Raw genomic sequence first — 18173 nt, 5'->3', positions numbered from 1 at the left:
CTCCCAAAGCCGGACCTGAACTAAGCATCTAAGATACAAATTGTAAGTAATAGGAAGGAGATGCGTTAGATTATCTTTTGTTTTAGCTTGTGAATTGCCCCTATGCTAAGAGGGAGGTTTATTCTTGGGTTTTTTTGTAACTTTGAAGTTTTGCCTAGAGGGGAATCCTCTGTGTTTTGACTCTTATTACCCTGTAAAATTACCTTCCATCCTGATTTTACAGAGGTGCTTCTTTTACTTATTTTCTTTATAATAAAGTTCTGTTTTTTTAAGAATTTGATTGTTTTTTAGTGTCCCTAAAAGCCAAGGGGCTGGTCTGTGCTCACCTTGGTTACCTATTCGGTTGATAGATTATTCTCAAGCCTCCCCAGGAAAGGGGGTGAAGGAGTTTGGGGGGATATTTTGGGGAAACAGGAACTCCAAGTAGTCCTTTTCCTGAATCTTTGTCTAACTCACTTGGTGGTGGCAGCGATACCGTCTAAGGGCAAGGAAGAATTTGTGCCTTGGGGAAGTTTTTAACTGAAACTGGTGGAATATAAGCTTAGGGGGTCTTTCATGAGGGTCCCCACAGCTGTACCCCAAAGTTCAGAGTGGGGAGGGAACCCTGACAGTTGCTGTCTACTAGCTACATGCCCACAAAGAGGTTATCACCATTAATGCCATGGGCAACTGATGGAAATCCTTCCTTAGCTCCAGTGGTGCTGTCCTGGAGTCTTGTTTGGCAGCCTTGTATGTGTATCATGTGACCAGTGACTGACTTACAAAGTTGGGCCAGCCCATATGCATGCAGCATGGTGGCGGGAGGGAAGGAGAGGCTTCGAGTGTTCCTGGAAAGATGCATTGTGGGTCACGTTACCCGGGCCAGGTGTTTATAGGATGCCACTCTCTCGGCAGGGCTCACCACTCAGCACACATTCCCTCGCTCCTCTTGCCAGTTGAATACTTCCCGGATGACTGCCAGGGTGGCAATACACCCCGGTGTGCGCTCTCCTTCTAGCATCAGACCGAAGGGGGAAAGATTGGCAATTACCACTGTGCGCTCTTCGCCGCCTGCAGATAATTCTTCCTGCCAGAGCCCCAGCAATCGCACCATATCACAGACCCGAACGTGAGAGGGTAAGGGGCGAAATGGCCTCGCCTCGCCTCACCTCTGGGGACCTGCTTTTCAGCTCCACTTGAAGCAAAAGGTTTAGTGTTCCCAGCTTGGCCCTCAGCTGACGGTAGTTCACACTGTAGGAACAGAGCAGTGTACTCGTCTCAGCTCACCACAGCAGCCGTCAGGCGAGGCCTTTGCGGCTGCGTGAGCTGCCGGAGCCTCCGGCATCTCAGATGGTCTCTGGGGTAAGCTGCGATCCCATCTCAAATGCAGCAGTTTTCGGCAGGCATGGATTGCCAGTGCCACTGCTTGGGAAGCCTCCGGCATTTCACTTCTCTTTGGCTGAGCCAGTGGAGAAGGGTTCGTTCTACTCTCCCAAGAGGAGCAGGGTCCGGGATCATCAAAGGTCCTTGGCTATGACTACCCCCGGGATACTGGGGTGGGGTGGAATTGGGAACCACCAAAATGACAATATATCCCTTAGCTGCAGAGGTAACCAAAGAAGCAGGGAATCTACCCTAAACCAAACGCCATATTCCCCAAAGGAGAAGTGTGTGAATTCCATTTACTCCCGACTGCTTGGCCATGTGGAATTCTTCCCCTCCTGAGAATCAATTCAGAAGCAGAAGCCAGGGGGCCGAGGTGGCCTGGCCCCCGGCCTCATCTCCCCAAATGTGAATCCCAGGTTCACGGGGAGGCTGTATGTGGGGTGAGCCCAGCATACAGCCAGGAAGGAAGAAACCCCAGCATGGAGGTCAGGGTCAGTATTGAGCTAACTGGACACATTTTTGGATGGAGGGAACACACAACCAGGATCAAAATCTCATCAGGGTTTGCTCATCCCTACAGCAAACTCATTAATTGGGAAACCATGTGGATCCAAGTAGCCCAATTCTCCCTGGGTATTTTGGTGGTACCCAGCTGGTGGAATTTCTGTTCCATCTCTCACTCCGGCTCAGACAACTGCTGTGACTTCACTGGCGTACTCAAAGGCTCCATTCATACTGTGTCTGATGCCTTCTGAGTGTGTTGAGACGGGTAGGGGTTCGTTCTGCGCTCCCAGAGCAGCAGCGGATCCATGGCCCAGATCCTCCAAAGTTACTCTGTTGCCATATTACCTGGAGATATGTCTTCATTCTACTCTGTGCTATCGATCCCCCTGCCCCCACGAAATATAATTGTGCGTAGGAGGGATGGGGAGCATGTGTGGAATTAATCCCTGACAATGAAACCACAAGCAAAGACAACATGGTTGAATATGAACTGTAGGTGAGTAGTTGTTAAGCGCCATGCACAATATCATTTTAAGTTCTCACTTCACGCGACAGGCTGCGGGGTATTTCTCGCTGGCGGGAGGCGCGGGATGTGCAATGGGGCCGAAGGGAGTTTGGTGCCCAATGCCAATGGGACTCGGGCACCTATCTTCCTCAGCTGCCTGGCTGGTTTTGCCCTTGAGGGAACGTGACCACGGGGCTGCTGGAGAAGCATGTTGTGGTTGCAAGCCCCGGGGCGACCACGCGCCAGCAGGACGCCCAGCTGAGCCGCAGCGTGTCACTCAGAAGTCAGCAGCAGCGGTGGTGGCGCCTGTCTCTGCGGATTCCACGACGCAGATGCTGGCGGATATTCTGCTCACCTGCTAGCACTGCAGTGAATGCTCCCAGCAGTATGCACCGGAACCAGGGAAAGTGGTTACAGGCCTGGGCCCTGGACTCCTCTGTGTGCTAACAAGGTGTCTGACTGCGTGCTCAGCGAGCTTGGGGCCCCTGCCCAGTCCTCTGCCCTCCCTGCCACCATGCTGGGGGGCAGCACTAAGGAATGATGCAGAGTGCATTGATCCCCCGCTCCCCCAGGCCACCTCACCAGGCCCCTCTGCTCTTCCCAAACACTCTGGGAGTGCAACGGAGCCAGCCCCATCTCTTTAGCCACATGCTGGGTCCGGTTCTCGTCTTGGTGCTGGCCCCTTTGTGCCCAGAGCCAGCTGTGCCCCCACCCCAGCCTAGGGCACGTCGGAGGCAGGGGTGGGGGTGGGGCAGAGAGTAGAACTCCTCAAATCCTCAGCTCCCCCCTGCCTTCCCATCCCCCTTTTGTGCTGGGGGGGGAGCTTGGCATGGGAGGGGCTCTAACCACTGGGCGGTCATTCAGAACCTGGCCGTGGAGTCTTTTGCCTGCAGACAGCGCCTTACGTTATTGGGAAGCTCTCAGTTTGCACCTCCATCGCTTTTAAACGGCAGTTGTTCCACCTAATTTTATTTATGGATTAAAACTTACCCGGAACACAGCTGCAAGGCGACTGGCTTGAGCCGAGCCTGATCGATAGATTTCTCTTCTCTACACGGCTGCCAATGCCAATAAACCAGCTCATCGATTTTCACATGGCGTTTATGACTTCTGAAGTCATTGGTTGTATTATTATTTTTTCTTCCCCCTCCATTCACCGATCCCCCGCTCTACTGCATTTAGGGCTAAACCCTTCTGAGCAGGGCTTGTGAACCACCACTTAGGAGATGCGATCTAATCGTAGGCCGCTGCACATCAGCCGCCCGCTGCCGGGGTCAGGGGGGCAATTTGTGTCAGTATCGCACAACTGAAAGGAAGCATTAAGGAGTTTTTGTTTTGCCTTGCTCTGAATCAATAGGCATCGAGCTGGAAAGGAGTTAACATGCCGCACCGGAGAGATTGTTGCTACCACTGCTGATATGTGAGCTGCTCGGAGATAGGGTGCGGGAGCTGGGGAGGAACCCGGGAAGATAGTTCACTACTGGAGCCTGGTGAAAGCCACGTAGATGAGAATCTTGATTGTGTCTTTGAAGAGGTCCTGGGGCAATGTGCCTGGATGATGGCACTACCATGACCTCATAAAGAACTTTCTCTCCTGGGACGTCAGCGCTAGGCGGGGGCAGGATCAAATGAACCCAGCCAGCAGTTCGACCGGCTTTCCTAAAAGAGCAAAAGTGAAGCAAAACGCTTTTTTAAATCTTGCATTTCTCCTAGCCTGGAACCCTTTGCATCCCTGGGAGAACTGCTCGGAGGGTTTCTTTGGGTTGCCATGCTCAGAACCCCGTTTGGGACAAACGTAGGGTAACTCTACCCAGCAAAGCCACCTGCACGGCAATGAGTCTCAGGGCACGGGTGAGCCGACCTGGGCTCATGCCACAGGGCTAAAAAAGCAGGGGAGATGTTCCTGCTTGGGCTGGGGCCCCGGCTCCGAGACTCTTCCCCCTCGTTGGGTTTTAGCCCAAGCCCGACAGGTTACCTTGCTATTTTTAGTCCCTGCCAGCTCACGGCAGTTGACCCAGGCCCTGAGAGTAGCTGCTGCGGCCTGCATAAACATAGGCTGCTCCAGCATTCAATTCCCCAGAGGCAAACCCCTTGAGGAGCGCCACTGATTTAAGGTGGAGTCCCTTGCAGGGATTCCGAGTTATTCATCAGACCCAGCGGCGATGGATGCTTCCACCGTTTGGAGCCTCAGGCCTTGAAAAATGAAACCCTCAGAATTTGCTCTGGGTGTGAGGCAAACTGATTTTTGCCCAGAAGAAATTGCAAAAAGATAGTTCCCTGTATTTTGCTGAGAATTTTCCATTTCTGGGATGCCGTGTCTGAGCCCAGTCGTCCCCCCGCTCACCTCAAAATGTCACGGTGCTGGATCGCGTTCCTGATTCAGCAAAGCACTGAACTCTCTGCACAGGTGTAAGCCCATTGACTGCAGTGGACTGACTCTCATATTTAAAGTTCGCTATGTGCTTCAAAGCTTTGCTGTCCTGGGGCTGAAGCTACCACAGCGGTAGATGCCTTGCCAAACCCTAGCTGGGTGGATGAAGAATCCAGTTACTCCCCGGTGCTGATTAGCGAGAGCATCGGAGCTGGCGCCAGCCCCAAAGACTCAGCAGGATCTGTTTAGAAGGGCTCATGGCAACCTTTTCTTCACTCTCACATGAACTGGCCGTGCTTTGTCAGGGTCCCATCTGAAACCGGAACCCCCCTGACTCAGGCGTGCTAGAAACATAACCTAGGTTTTGACAGCATGGACCACGGCTGGGGTCCGTTCTGAAGCAAAGACCAAGAGACTCTGCATCTTGTCTGTTCAGCTGACGCTAGGGAGCTATCTCCCGATCTACCCGTTGCAGGGTATTTCCAAGGAACTCGTCAGACCATCTGACTCGCAGCGCTCTAGCGGCTTTGCCATTCTGAGAGGAAATGCAGGCACCAGAGGCAAACGTGCCCATTAAAACGAACATCCAGGAGAGTTGTAAGACTGAGGGGCCATTAAAAAATCCCATGGCTCTTTTGGCAAGCCTCCGCCTGGTGTCCTGGCCGAATTCTCACTTTGGGAATTCTATCTCCCTCGCGTTCCCCTATAGCAGAGTCCTAGAGAATTTAGTAGCAAATGTCCTAACTCAGGAATGCCAAATCCGACTCGATTCCGATGTGGTGGAAGACCTAACTCACCAGTTGTGAGGCTGATTTCCCCTCTTTGTAGATAGAGAGGTCAAGAGCTGGCAAAGAGGGGGCTATAAGGGAAACTCAGTGCAACCTTATCTAGTTCTGCTCCATAATTATATCTCCACTAGCAAATTCTAAAGGGTGGATCATAAAACTATAGAAAGGGGATTATTCTCTAGTAAGTATTATAGGTCTTTAGAGTAACTTCTATATAACCCTTTCACATTTCTATAGTGCCCTGGTACTTTTACCCCTGTTAAATTCTATAGGACATTTCCATCAGTGCTCCCGCTGAGTTTTAATCAGACAAGTTATTCTTCACTTCTTGTCTGAAACGGTTGTGTGGTGTTTTTGTATGTGGTGCCACATTCAACCCCAGAGCTGCGTTGTAGAGGTGGTACGTAGTACGTATATCAGAAACACTTTCTGATCCCTTTGCGGTACAGGTATTGCGTGAGTGTACGTTTTTATCAGTATTCTATCTGATATTTATTTGTTCTTCTGTATCCTCTCTAACTTAAGGTGGACTTGATGAGAAAAGAATATTCAAAACACAATTTAAAAAATTTTTTATACTAGTACCAATATATTATATGCCTTTAAAATGTTGGTTAAGTGGCTATACGCATACACTCTACATAACATGTTCATAATCATTTTCTTATATAATAGGCAATATATATCCCAGCTAGAGTAGCACCGTATTTTGATCCCACTGTGTGATGGGCAAGGTGAAGATTTTGTCACGGTTATTTTTAGTAAAAGTCACGGACAGGTGCCCCCACCACCCGCCGCCCTCCAGATGCCCCCGCCACCTATGGGTGGCACGCCAGGTGCTTCCGACACCCTCTGGGGCCTCCTGCCACCTGCAGTGACTGAGGGTTCTGGGGCCCTCGCAGCCTGGCGCAGCTCCACGGCCCCCACTGGCTGACAACTCTGACCCCCTGCTACCTTTGAGCTGAAGCGGAAAATGTCATGGAAGGCTGTGAAAGTGACAGAATCCATGACTTCCATGACATAATCTTATCCTTAGTGGTGGGCATTGGAAGGATGTTCTCAAAGCTAAGAGTTACAAGTCATGGCCTCCTCCACCTTCTCCCCAACTTCAGCGAGAAGCAATCTGTTTTTCTCTTCTCTGCACTTTTATCTCTCTTTGGCATAAGTCTCTTCAATTTCCTTTGTCTCTGGAAACGTCTACATTACCCAGTCTTCTAGTCATTTAAGGTCAAATTTTCTAAATTTGGATGCTAATTTTCCCATAGACTAAGCAATTGTATGTGCAAATGGAGATTTGTGCATGCAAATACCAGACTGCATGTGCAGTCACCACTAATGCAGGGTTTAAACACACAATTATTAGGTGTGAGCATGTATAATCTTTGAGGATCTGATTTGGGCAAAAGACTGAACGAATTAACTAGTCCAATAGGCAAAGATGGAAATGCATTTTGGCCGCAGAGCGTTCCAAACTCTAGGACATAATAATCCATATCTGCAGTTTTGATTCCAGGTGCTTTAAGGTGGTATTGTCCTTCTCTGGAGCAGTTCAGGAGGCATGAGGAGAAAAGTGTATTGGAGTTCTCCTAGAACTGGAAGGGACCTTGAAAGGTCATTGAGTCCAGCTCCCTGCTTTCACTAGCAGGCCCAAGTACTAATTTTGCCCCAGATCCCTAAGTGGCCCCCTCAAGGATTAAACTCACAACCCTGGGTTTAGCAGGCCAATGCTCAAACCACTGAGCTATCCCTCCCCCTAAAGGATATCACAGTTGGAAGGGACCTCAGGAGGTCATCTAGTCCAACCCCCTGCTCAAAGCAGGACCAATCCCCAAATGGCCCCCTCAAGGATTGAACTCACAACTCTGGGTTTAGCAGGCCAATGCTCAAACCACTAAGGGTACATCTACACTACAGCGGGGAGTCGATTTAAGATACGCAAATTCAGCTACGTGAATAGCGTAGCTGAATTCGACGTATTGCAGCTGACTTACTCCGTTGTGAGGACGGCGGCAAAATCGACTTCTGCCGCTTTTTGTCGGCGGCGCTTACTACCACCTCCGCTGGTGGAGTTAGAGCGCCGATTTGGGGATCGATTGTCGCGTCCCGACGGGACGCGATAAATCGATCTCCGAGAGGTCGATTTCTACCCGCCGATTCAGGCGGGTAGTATAGACCAGACCTTAGTTATCCCTCCCCCCACTAAGCTATCCCTAAAGGTGCAAGCAAAAGGTACATGAAGAGCTACCAGCGTTGGTATTGCGACTGCATATAAAACATGCTATGGTTTGTCCCTTTAACAATCTGGGTCAGAAAATCTACAGTGAAGATTCATGGCACCCGTCATCAGACATGTCTAACGTGAGTAGATGCACAGATTTGATAGGGAAAACCCAGGCACTGCTTGGAACACTTGGAAAGTGTTCGTCAACCATATTTTGAAAGCACTAGAAAACGTTCATAGATCTCAGTGCAATTATCTTTTGCTTCCAAATAAAAGCTGATGGAGCTTATCCTGGGTGAGCCCCTGAGGTACCAAAGGTAGAGCTCAGAGAAGGGTGGTATCCTTTTCAGTCATTGAGGACATCTTAGAGAAGCTCCTCTGAGCGAGAGTCGAGTGGGTGCTGCCTTCACTTAGTGCGTTCATTAATCTGGAGAGGATGGTCAACTTAAACTTTCGAAAGTCCTGGCCCATGAAGACATAAAGGATGGGATTCATGCAGCTGCTGGCCGCAGCCAGAGCCGTGGTGATGGGAATCCCAGTCTCGAATACCACATGGGAGACTTGGTCATGCTGCGTTTCCAGGACTTGCAGGACATGGTAGGGGGCCCAGCACAGGAAGAAGGTCACAATAATGGCGACAATGATCTTGAAGGGCTTTTTGGATTTGGCGAGCCGGTTTCGTTTCAGCTTGATGAAGATGATCATGTAACAGACTGTGATGATGGTGATGGGAATGACAAACCCTATCAGAAACCTGACCATGTTTACAGTCTGGTGTCTCATCATGCCCAGAGGATGGTCAGACTGATTCCTGGACAAGGTGTAGTTATTAAAACAGATCACATTGTCTTTGTGAGTTGCAGTGTCCCGGAAAACGAGAGATGGGGAACTCATTGCCACACCAAGCACCCAGTCGACGCCGCAAATCAAACATGCCAGCGTAGTGGTTCGATGGTTTTGGGCCCAGACTGGGAGGACGACGGACACACAACGGTCTAAGCTGATCGTCGTCAGCAGCAGTACGCTGCTGTACAAGTTCAGGTTGAGGAGGAAAGAGTTTAACTTGCACATGGCCGCCCCAAAGACCCAATGGTAGTTCATGGCAGTGTACGCGATATTCAGCGGCAGGAAGACGTTGAAAAGAAAGTCGGCAACAGCTAGGTTGAGAAACCAAATGGCATTGATGGACTTTTTCATCTTGAAAGTGATGATCGAGATGACTAGGCCGTTCCCCAGAATTCCCAGGAGGCAGGTGAGGCTGTAGACTACAACAGAGAAGATTCTAGCAACGTCTTTTGCATCGTGCGATGGCTCTTGCTTAACGCTAACCGTGGTAAAATAATCATAAACAGGAAAATAGTCGTAGTAGTCAGTAGAGTTGTTGGAGGTCTCCATTACCTGTAAACAAATCACAACAATTTCACCAGGCGGTTCTTTTATAGACTATCCCTCTGCTTGTTTCTGTGTACAAGGCCAAATCAACAGGAGTGAAGAATTCAGGAGTTGTCCCACAGCCCTTAGTTTGTCACGTAAATGGATTGCTCCAGGCTGCCTTCAATGCATGTGTCTACAGCTCTCCACAGGAGCTGCATACCTGCATGTGAGGACAGAAGCTAGCAGTTCTGTGCATGTATCTAAGAGTAGAATGTGCACTATTATGTCACAAAGTGGAGTTAAAATCATGCACGGGGCCAACATGCTGCTATTGTATACACATTTGACATGCGATTTCTATGGGAAAACCTGCCTTTGGCTGCCTGCAAGCCCATCCAGGACTGGTCAGTCAAATCCTGGCTCAAAGACATGAAGGAAAGGCTGCAGGCCGTGGCGTTTAAGAGTGTCTTATTGGTTCAAACACTAGCTTCTCCCGTCGACATTGCTCCTGCCTCTCAGGGAGATGGAATACCTGTGCAGACAGAAGTTCTCGCATCGGTAGCGTCTTCACTAAGAGCTACCGTGGCTGCACCGTGGCCGTAAGTGTGGACAAGCCCTTAATGTGGATTTTACACTCGTAAGGCTGAGTGGAGAATTTCGCATTTGGTACCACAGGGCATGATCTAAAACTGTTTGATTTCATCGAGGTTTGGAATCAGGCCCTTGCGTTGCAAAATAGGTCTGATACGACCCACCCACCACCCAAGGGAGCGTCTGAGGCTTAATTAATTGGTGCTCTGTAAGTGCTTTGAGATCCTCCGATAAGTGCATAATATCATTGCTCTTCTCTTTCTCCTCCTCAGCATTCATTGAATTGCACATTTCAGGGCCACATTTTTGCTCTCGGGCAAACATGCCTCTCAACTGACTTCTGTGGGATTGCACAGTTGTAACTAAGGCTAGAATCTCACCTATTCACACCAGTATTTTTTTCAGCTCCACTCTCAATGTCCCTGTAGCAGGGGCCTCATCCACTCGCCGAATAGCTGGAAACACCTGCAATACAGGAAAGAGACCCCCTGGGTTTATCAGTCAGACCAACACGAACAGTTCTTTCCTTTGAAAACATTCCCTGTTCAGAGGCATGTGTAGGTGCATAGATATAATATTAAAGCAGGGATCAAACTAGGGCCGTGCACCCTTCAGAAAGGTGAGTTGGAAGGGAGGAAACCAGTGTTTGTCTTGGGTTCAGACAAAAATCACAGGGATGATTCCTAGGTGCCAAGGCCAGAAGGGCCTGTTGTGATCATCTCGTCTGACCCCCTGCCTCACAGAGGCCGGAGAACTTCCCCAAAATAATTGCTAATGCAGAGCTTTTGGATAAACAGCCACCCGTGATTTTCAAAGGGTTGTTTTGGAACGTTAAACTCATCTGAACTTTGCATGTAGTCATTTCCTCTGGCAATTCTTGCTACCAGGGCTACAGCAGTGTTTTTAATTAATTAATTCGTGTATCTGACTTAAAGTTCCATTTGCTACCATCCCCTCCAGCTCTTGTTGCTTCCAGCCTCTTTATCAAGGATTTTCCAAACGTGATCAATCAGTGGACGTTTAATCGTGTTTCGGAGCCCCTGGAACACCCACCGCTACAATTTCCCCCACCCTGCGGCTGGTAAAGCTGAGGGTCTTTTTCTGCTGGCTGGATCCTTTGTCGTCACATGGACGCTGCTCACATCACAGTTGCCTGACTCAGACAGAAACTTCCTACATGCCGTTTCTGTAAATAGAAGACCTTACTCATCAGTCCTGTCTGCTGCCGCCTAACCACCAGTACCACTTGGCTTCTCTGCTGCACACTGGCAAGGACCGAGGCAGTGACAGCGTAATTACGGGGATGTGCACACAGCCTATTGTATATTGTATCACTCACACTGCAGCTTGGGAGGGTAAATTTCTCTGGTAATCCAAGATTTATTACAAAATAACACCAGTGGGCAGAGATATCCTCAGCCAACTCTTTTAGGATTCTTGTGTGCAAGTTATCCAGGCCGGCTAATTTAAAAAAAAATATATATATATATCTAGATGATATTGTTTAACATCTTCCTTAGTTACTAATGGACTGGAAAGTTCGTTAGCCTCCTTGTGTGATAGGAGTACATCGTCCATTTACTGAGTTAAAAATTCCTATCGCCGTCACAAGAAGTTTACCTGTGTACGGTCTGAGTAATGAACCAAAGCACTCTGTCTAAAGACCTCTGAACTGTGCAAGTTTCCACATCCGAATCTACATTCAAATGCAAATGTTGAGGCTTGGACCCATCTCTCCAGCAATTGGTGATAAGTCTGGAGGTTCAGATAAGCCTTATTGTTTCATCTAAACATTTCCCAAGCTGCCTACGTTTCTTGGGTCTGGCAAACTGAGCTAGATACCTCAGGATAATACTAGACAACTGTTCATTTACAGAATTCAATAAGAATTGTTCCTGTTTGAATCAATATTTGCCATTTGCCTCCGTTTTGTATTAACGGTTGATTTTTATCTTCTTCTCCTAGGTAAAGAGTAGCCAGCTTTGGATTGACACAGAACAAACAGTAATAAAAGCACAAAATACAGTGCCATATCATCTGCCCCCTTTGTGCAAGAACTGACCCAGCCCTTCACCTCAAGTTTGAAATAAACGAGGGCGTTCTCCAATGTTCGTGCTTAGGGTCATTACATGCTGCCCTTGGCTCTGCAGCCACTATCTCATGTGGAAGATGCATCTCGTGTGTATGCTGGTTGCAAAGGGTCATAGGGGAAAGAAGCCTGGTTAGCTTTTGTTTTATTTTAATTATTTGTAATTGTCATTCAGCTCTGCATGCCCTGTGCCTTACGAGGACCCCGAGTTCCGAAACCCAACCGGAAAGGCTGCCCTACTTTTATTCCATCCCAGCTAGAAGCAGGAAGAAGCAGAAAAATGAGGCGAGAGAACAAGATTTTTAAGCCTCGCTTTGCAGATTCCCCAAGCTTGATTGCTCAGAAAACATCCTGGCAGTGCTGAGAGCTGAGCTCATGCTGTGCAATTCAGATCTGCTCAGGGCTAGATTCTGAGATCCCCCAGCGCTCCCAATAAAAGTCAGGGAGTGTTTAGGATCCAGGGTGAGGAATTTGGCCCATCCCTGAGAATCTCAATTTATGGGAGATTTGCTGATGGAACCAAGGAGCATTTGGCAATTTGTCCATCAACTACTCATGGTCCCAGTTCAGGAAAGCCCCTAGGACTTATCTACAGGGTGCGGTAATGCACCCTACGGGGGTGGGATTTGTAAAGCCCCCTCAGGTGTTGCCCATGAATTGAGCCATGTACACCCTGCTGGTGCACACGAAAGGTTCTCTAGTGCGCTTTAAGGAAGTGTGCGTTGAGCCTTTAGTGCACACCAGCACATGGAGCACAGCATGTGCAACACCTGAGTGCGCTTTACAAATCCCACCCTGTCGGGTGCATTGCTGCACGGCGTAGACAAGCCCTTAAGCACCTGCTTAACTTTAAGCACGTGTTCAAGTCCCATTTGTCCTGAAGTGCTTTCCTGAACTGGAATCCAGGTGACAACACTGGATTGGGCCTCACGCTGCTGCATGACACCTCAGCCGCTGCCTTGCAGTCAGTGTCACTCCAGGACAAAGTGACACTCTGCAGGGAGACAACCAAGTGACTGCAATAAGGGAGATTTTAGGACACGGCTTGTGTTTTGGCCTGGCCCTGCTGAACCCTTCATTGTCGTGAGGAGGAATTAAAGTTGATGATCCAGCAGAAGTAACAATATCAGCAGAACTGGTTGTTTTACAGCTGACTATTAATGTTCTGTTTAATGAGCCGTCCTAACTGTTCCCGTTATAGACCAGTGATTTTCATATTGTTACCTTTGAAAGGCAAAACCACAGATGGTCTCGATGGGAGGATCCGGCCTCATTTGCACTGCAGGGTTTTATGGGAGAAGGCTTCAGTAAAAGAGCAGGGAGCTGCCTTCTCTGGCTCATCCTTCCTCATATAAACATGCCCCCAAACGATCCAATCCGCCTTCACGCCCAGCCCCGGCACTGCCTTCTCACTAAGGGAAGCGGTAGCGTCTCTGACTGTTACCGCACAGGGCTGGAGAACTTTTTTGTAGAAGGGCGTAGAAAACAAGATAAGGGTGGGTGAACTGGCTAGGTGCGAGGGATCCTGAGTTTCGAATCTAGGTCTGCAGCCACCACCCAGCAGGGAGTGTGGGCTGATAGACCCTACCTCAACACAGGCACCATCCAAGAAGCTCCTGATTGGAGGAGACCTCTGGCCTCTCTGATTGGTTCAGACTCCCTATTTAAGCCAGAAGGAGGCACAGGAAGTTGTCTGGGCAATGAGGTGAATCCCTGACTGGCTGCTCTATTAGACCCTGCCTTCCCGTCCTCTTCCTGATTCCTACCCTGTTCCAGATCCCTGCTTTTACACCCATTCCGGGCTACTGGCTCTGACCCTGGGCTTGACTCCTGATTCTGCCTCCGGCTCTGACCTCCAGCTCCAGTTCCTGGTTCCCAGCTCCTCCTCTGACCACTAGATCCAACAGCCTAAGTCCCAGACCACAACACTAGGGGAAAAGTTTGACGCCTATGGACTCTGCTCCATTTCTAGAGCTAACCCAAATCCAAGCAGAAGGATGGTTCTGAAGTGGTCAGTTGAATTCTCCGCACCAACTCCTCTGACCCGTCTCTCTCTCTCTCTCATACACATGTTTTTCATTTGTACTACTGTGATCTTGCCAATCGCTTAAAATATCACAGCTTCTCTTGATGTAACTCTGGCCTGACCAGTAGCAGAAAATCCCTGTTCATGGGAGATTTCACAGGCTAATTTCACAGGCCTCGGATGGTGGATGGTTCTGATAAATATCAGAGCTTCTAGGGGCTTTTCTTTGCTGAATCTGAACCCTGAACCTTTCGGAGGTTGGCCCATCAGCTCAACCTCACCCAATGCCCTCTGATAATGGAGAATTCATCTTGTGTCATACACACACCTGATGAACCGGAGGTTCCTACAATAACTCCTTGACAGTTGCACATTGGTTGGAGAAATCTTTAAATATAAATGAGAGATTGCTGGTGGTTGGGGTGGGTTGAATTCTGATTAGTGCTCAGACACTCCACGGAATAGGGAGGTCTAAGTACCTAGCGAGGTGAATGCTCGAGAAGAGAAGTTTTATGATGTTACCAGAACTTTGTTCGCATGGAGCTCACACCCGTCTTTTTTATTTAAAAATTCTATGTTTTATGTTGCTCCGAACAACTAGTTTCCACAGTGACATTTAGCTTGACATTTCAAAGCTATTTAGTGGGTTATTTATTGGGATTCTCTGTTTATTTGGTTCTTTTTTGCTTTCTTTTTATTGGACTTTAACATTTGGACAATAAAAGGAGACTGTACAAAGCAAATAACTAAAAAAAATCCAAACTCTTGCTGGGTCAGACAATCAAAGCCTCCCTGGGAATGGGAGAGATTCCATGTACTCTAAGTAACACTCAGTGAGCCATCTCCAGGTACGTGGCACCTGAGCCATGCATAGGGGTGACTTTCACCTGGAGTGCATTGGTACAATGTACATCGAATGAGAGAAATGTCGGGCTCAAAAGGACCTGGAGAGGTCATCAAGTCCAGCCCCCTGCACTGAGGAAAGACCAAGTAAACCTGATGGGTATCTGTCCACCCTGTTCTTAAACGCCTCCAATGATGGGGATTCCACAACCTCCCTTGGAAGCTATTCCAGAGTTTAACTCCCCTGACAGTTAGAAAGTTTTTCCTAACATCTAACCTAAATTTCCCTTGCTGCAGATTAAGCCCATCACTTCTTGTCCTACTTCCAGTGGATGTGGAGAAGAATTAATCCCCATCCCCTTATAACAGCCCTCAGCATATGTGATGACAGTTGTCAGACTGGTCTCATGAAGATAGTAATGGGTGATAATCCCTTCCATGCTACTGCAGGTGGAGGTGAGCACTTGAGGTCCCTTCCAACCCTGCTATTCTATTCTATAAATATACCCCAGGAAAGACATCTCACTGGCTTCTGAAAAACCTGTCAGATGAGTCCTATGGAATCAGTCCTTCAGCCCCAGGACCCGGCCTCATCGAAACTAACTGATGCTCTCAGCGGAAGAGGAAACTTATATCCTCCTGGTCAGTTGTGCAATGTTTCATATGTGGAGAGAAAGACACTGTTACTCTGAAAGATGCTAATGGCTGCTACCAGTGGGTTCTTGGATTCAAAGGAAGTCACAGACCTCATTAAGGCCAATGGGTGTCCAAGCATCCTCCTTCAGGCTCAATAGAAGGAGCAATCAAGCCCCATTATGTTGTAAAGACAGTTGCAAACAATAGATGCTACCACCCAAGGACTAAGCTGCCTGGCAGGTCGGAGCTAAGCCATGTGGACTGGGGGATTTCCCTGATGCAAACTCAGGGGATAGGATATTTGGTTGTTGCTGGAGACAGAAGACCGAGTAGTGAGCATGAGCCAGAAAAGAAGCAAAGAGATAGAGCTTCTTGGCCACAGAGTTCACTGGAGTGTCAGACTGGGAGATTTCTGAGCAAAGAAATTGCCTGCTGTTGTTTGTTTCTACTGTGTTCAGAGAAATAGGACTTTGTGTGTGTTCTATGAAAACAAACAATCTTGCACAAAGAAAATACCTGCCTTGTATCACTGATTCCTCATCAAAATGGAAACAACCCTGCAAGGCCCCACATATTGACTAACCACTCAGGCCAAAGAGGCAACCACTCCCTGACCCATGTGGTTACCAGCTGATGGCATAAAGCATGAGTGGATAGTGGTTACAGCTGGTCAGGAAATTGGAGTTTTTCCTGTGAAAATTTTCAAAGAATACAGAAATATTTTCATTTTTGTCAAAAATTTTCTGCAAAATATTTCAGCACTTTGTTGTATAACTGCAAACTAAAAAATGTTGTTGTTTTTTTGACAACTGAAAATTTGCAGTTGTCAAAAATGGACTTTTCCCAAAGAAAGGTGTATTTAGACCCAAAAATGTCATTTTCAGTCAAAAAAATCTTTGATGGACAATTGTCGACCATCTCTAGTAACTAGGTAATTCAAGCACTCTTGGAAGACATGATTAGCTAAGAAGCGACCGCATGTGAGTATAAACCAGCAGCCACCGGTATCCAGCTCTTTGCTGTTCTGTCTAAAGCAGAAGCTGTGTACGATCCAGAATCAGCCTGGGTCTGTCGGTGTATTCAGACTAGGGAGATTAGCCCACTCAGACTGGGACGGTTGGTGTGCTCATGCAGGGGTAACTGGGAACCCCAAGTCAGGATGCTCCCACAATGCTCAGCCCAGGACGACTGCTTCACACCATCTGGGATGGGCAGGGCCTTGGATTGGGGTAGCTGGCACAATCGGGTGGGAATGACTGACATCGTCAAACCTGATCGGCGGGTGCACCCCATCAGACCCAGGTGGTGCACTGGTTTAGACATGGCTGACGTGCACATGTGACATGTCTGGCACACTCAGATGGAGATAAATGAAGGCTTTGTACTGGGACCATTGGGCTGATTGGTAATTTGCTTGCGACAAGGAGTGTGGCATTCTAAATTAATCTTATAGGGTGAAATTCACCCCTGTACAGACGGCCACCTTGGGTCTGTGCACACTGTAGGTTCCAACCGCAAATGTTATTTCAGTAAAATAGCCACACAGCTAGTTTGTATACTCCATTTTAAACCATATGCCCAGTGACAAATCCTTCGACAGCTCATCCCCAGAAAGGAGTAGATATAAACTGGTGCAGATTGTAGAAACTCGAGCCGAGCCAAGGCAGAATCCAAGAAATTAGCCGGAAAATATTTGTTTCTTATTATCTAAATAGCTGTGTTTACAGTGGCAATCACAGAAGCGTTCCCTATCATTTGCGTCACAGTGTGTCTCTGTCCTCGGAGTCAGAGGATGATAGCTTGGAGCAGGGAGCGGTTCAAAGCCATTTAATAATGACAATAGGCTGGAGAACAGTGAGCAGTGAGCCTTCGACAGCTGAAAAGCCACTTCGCTATCAGATAGCCCCAGAGAGAGACATACACACAAAGAAGTGAACAGGTTTAGGCCGATGCATTCAATGAGCTTCTGCTAAAGTAACAGGTGATGCTAAAAATTCTAAGTGAAGGTTGGAATATATAAGTAGATGTTTTCAAATGGCTTAGCTGGCTGCCTGCACAGAGATCTAACTTGTGTCTGTGTCTATCTGTCTATACACACACAGAGGCAGAAACTCTGTGCATAGCTTCATTCATTTGTTTCCCTGTGTTTGTGTGTTCATCTATCTGTCTAAATCAGACCATGGATTTGTCCATTGTGTTCCCAAGGATTATTGGTGCAGTCAGACCATCACCAGACACTCTGTTCAAGCCAGCCAGGCACCCACCTAGTGAGCGATAACAAGCCATTCCAGGCTACAAGACGGCAGGGTGCAGACACCTGGTGTACAAGTAACAAATAAAATGCACGCACGTGCATGGGACTGTGTCACCTCCTCACAAACCTTCATGCACCGGGGCTGGTCGCTGTAGGTTTGTGCTGACTTGGGATGGACTCCTGGTTCAAGCCAGACCCTTTGCACAGCCCTGTCCATGAGACACCACCATTAAGAGGTCACAGACAAGCTGATGGAATCTCCACGCACATTGGATTGTGTGATGGTAGTTTTTTTAAATCAGCTTTTTGGGGTTTGAGGTGCCCTGGCTGACCCACAGGCCTTTGTGGTGGTGCCGCTGGCTGGGGATAGGTGGTCCAAGTGGGTGTGCTGCAGCAGGAAGTGGGGGTTATTACATTTAATTTCAGGATCCCACCGTTAAATTACTGTGCAAGGTATTCCCTGGTACACCCACCCTGCTAGTCACATTGATCTTGGGTGTTCCAGTTTGTTCTATGTAAATGCACCTGGAAGGACAGTCACGCAGGCGGCAAAGGAAGGCCAATCCTGGGAGTCTGACTGTGGGATTTGAGGGTACGATGGTGCAT

The 18173-nt window shown here is 48.3% G+C and overlaps 1 protein-coding gene across 7 annotated transcripts in view; it reads right to left on the bottom strand.

Moving 5' to 3' along the window:
* Positions 1 to 7395: 7395 nt before the first annotated feature.
* The window catches only part of CMKLR1 (chemerin chemokine-like receptor 1), a 63282-nt gene continuing 52504 nt past the window's right edge, over positions 7396 to 18173 (bottom strand). For 6 of the 7 annotated variants that reach the window (XM_034791271.1, XM_034791270.1, XM_034791269.1 and 3 more), the window contains 2 exons: positions 10100 to 10184; positions 7615 to 9152 (listed from right to left, as the gene is read on the bottom strand). In XM_034791271.1, the coding sequence (XP_034647162.1) occupies positions 8079 to 9149 (1071 nt within the window). In that variant the 5' untranslated portion in view covers positions 9150 to 9152; positions 10100 to 10184 and the 3' untranslated portion in view covers positions 7615 to 8078. Of the gene's footprint in view, positions 7425 to 7614; positions 9153 to 10099; positions 10185 to 18173 lie in introns of those variants that run through there. The other variant, XR_004648272.1, reaches the window with a different exon arrangement.

The sequence above is a fragment of the Trachemys scripta genome, chromosome 15, assembly GCF_013100865.1.
Source record: "Trachemys scripta elegans isolate TJP31775 chromosome 15, CAS_Tse_1.0, whole genome shotgun sequence".
Lineage (NCBI taxonomy): Eukaryota > Metazoa > Chordata > Testudines > Emydidae > Trachemys > Trachemys scripta.
This window is presented reverse-complemented; position numbering and strand designations above follow the sequence as displayed.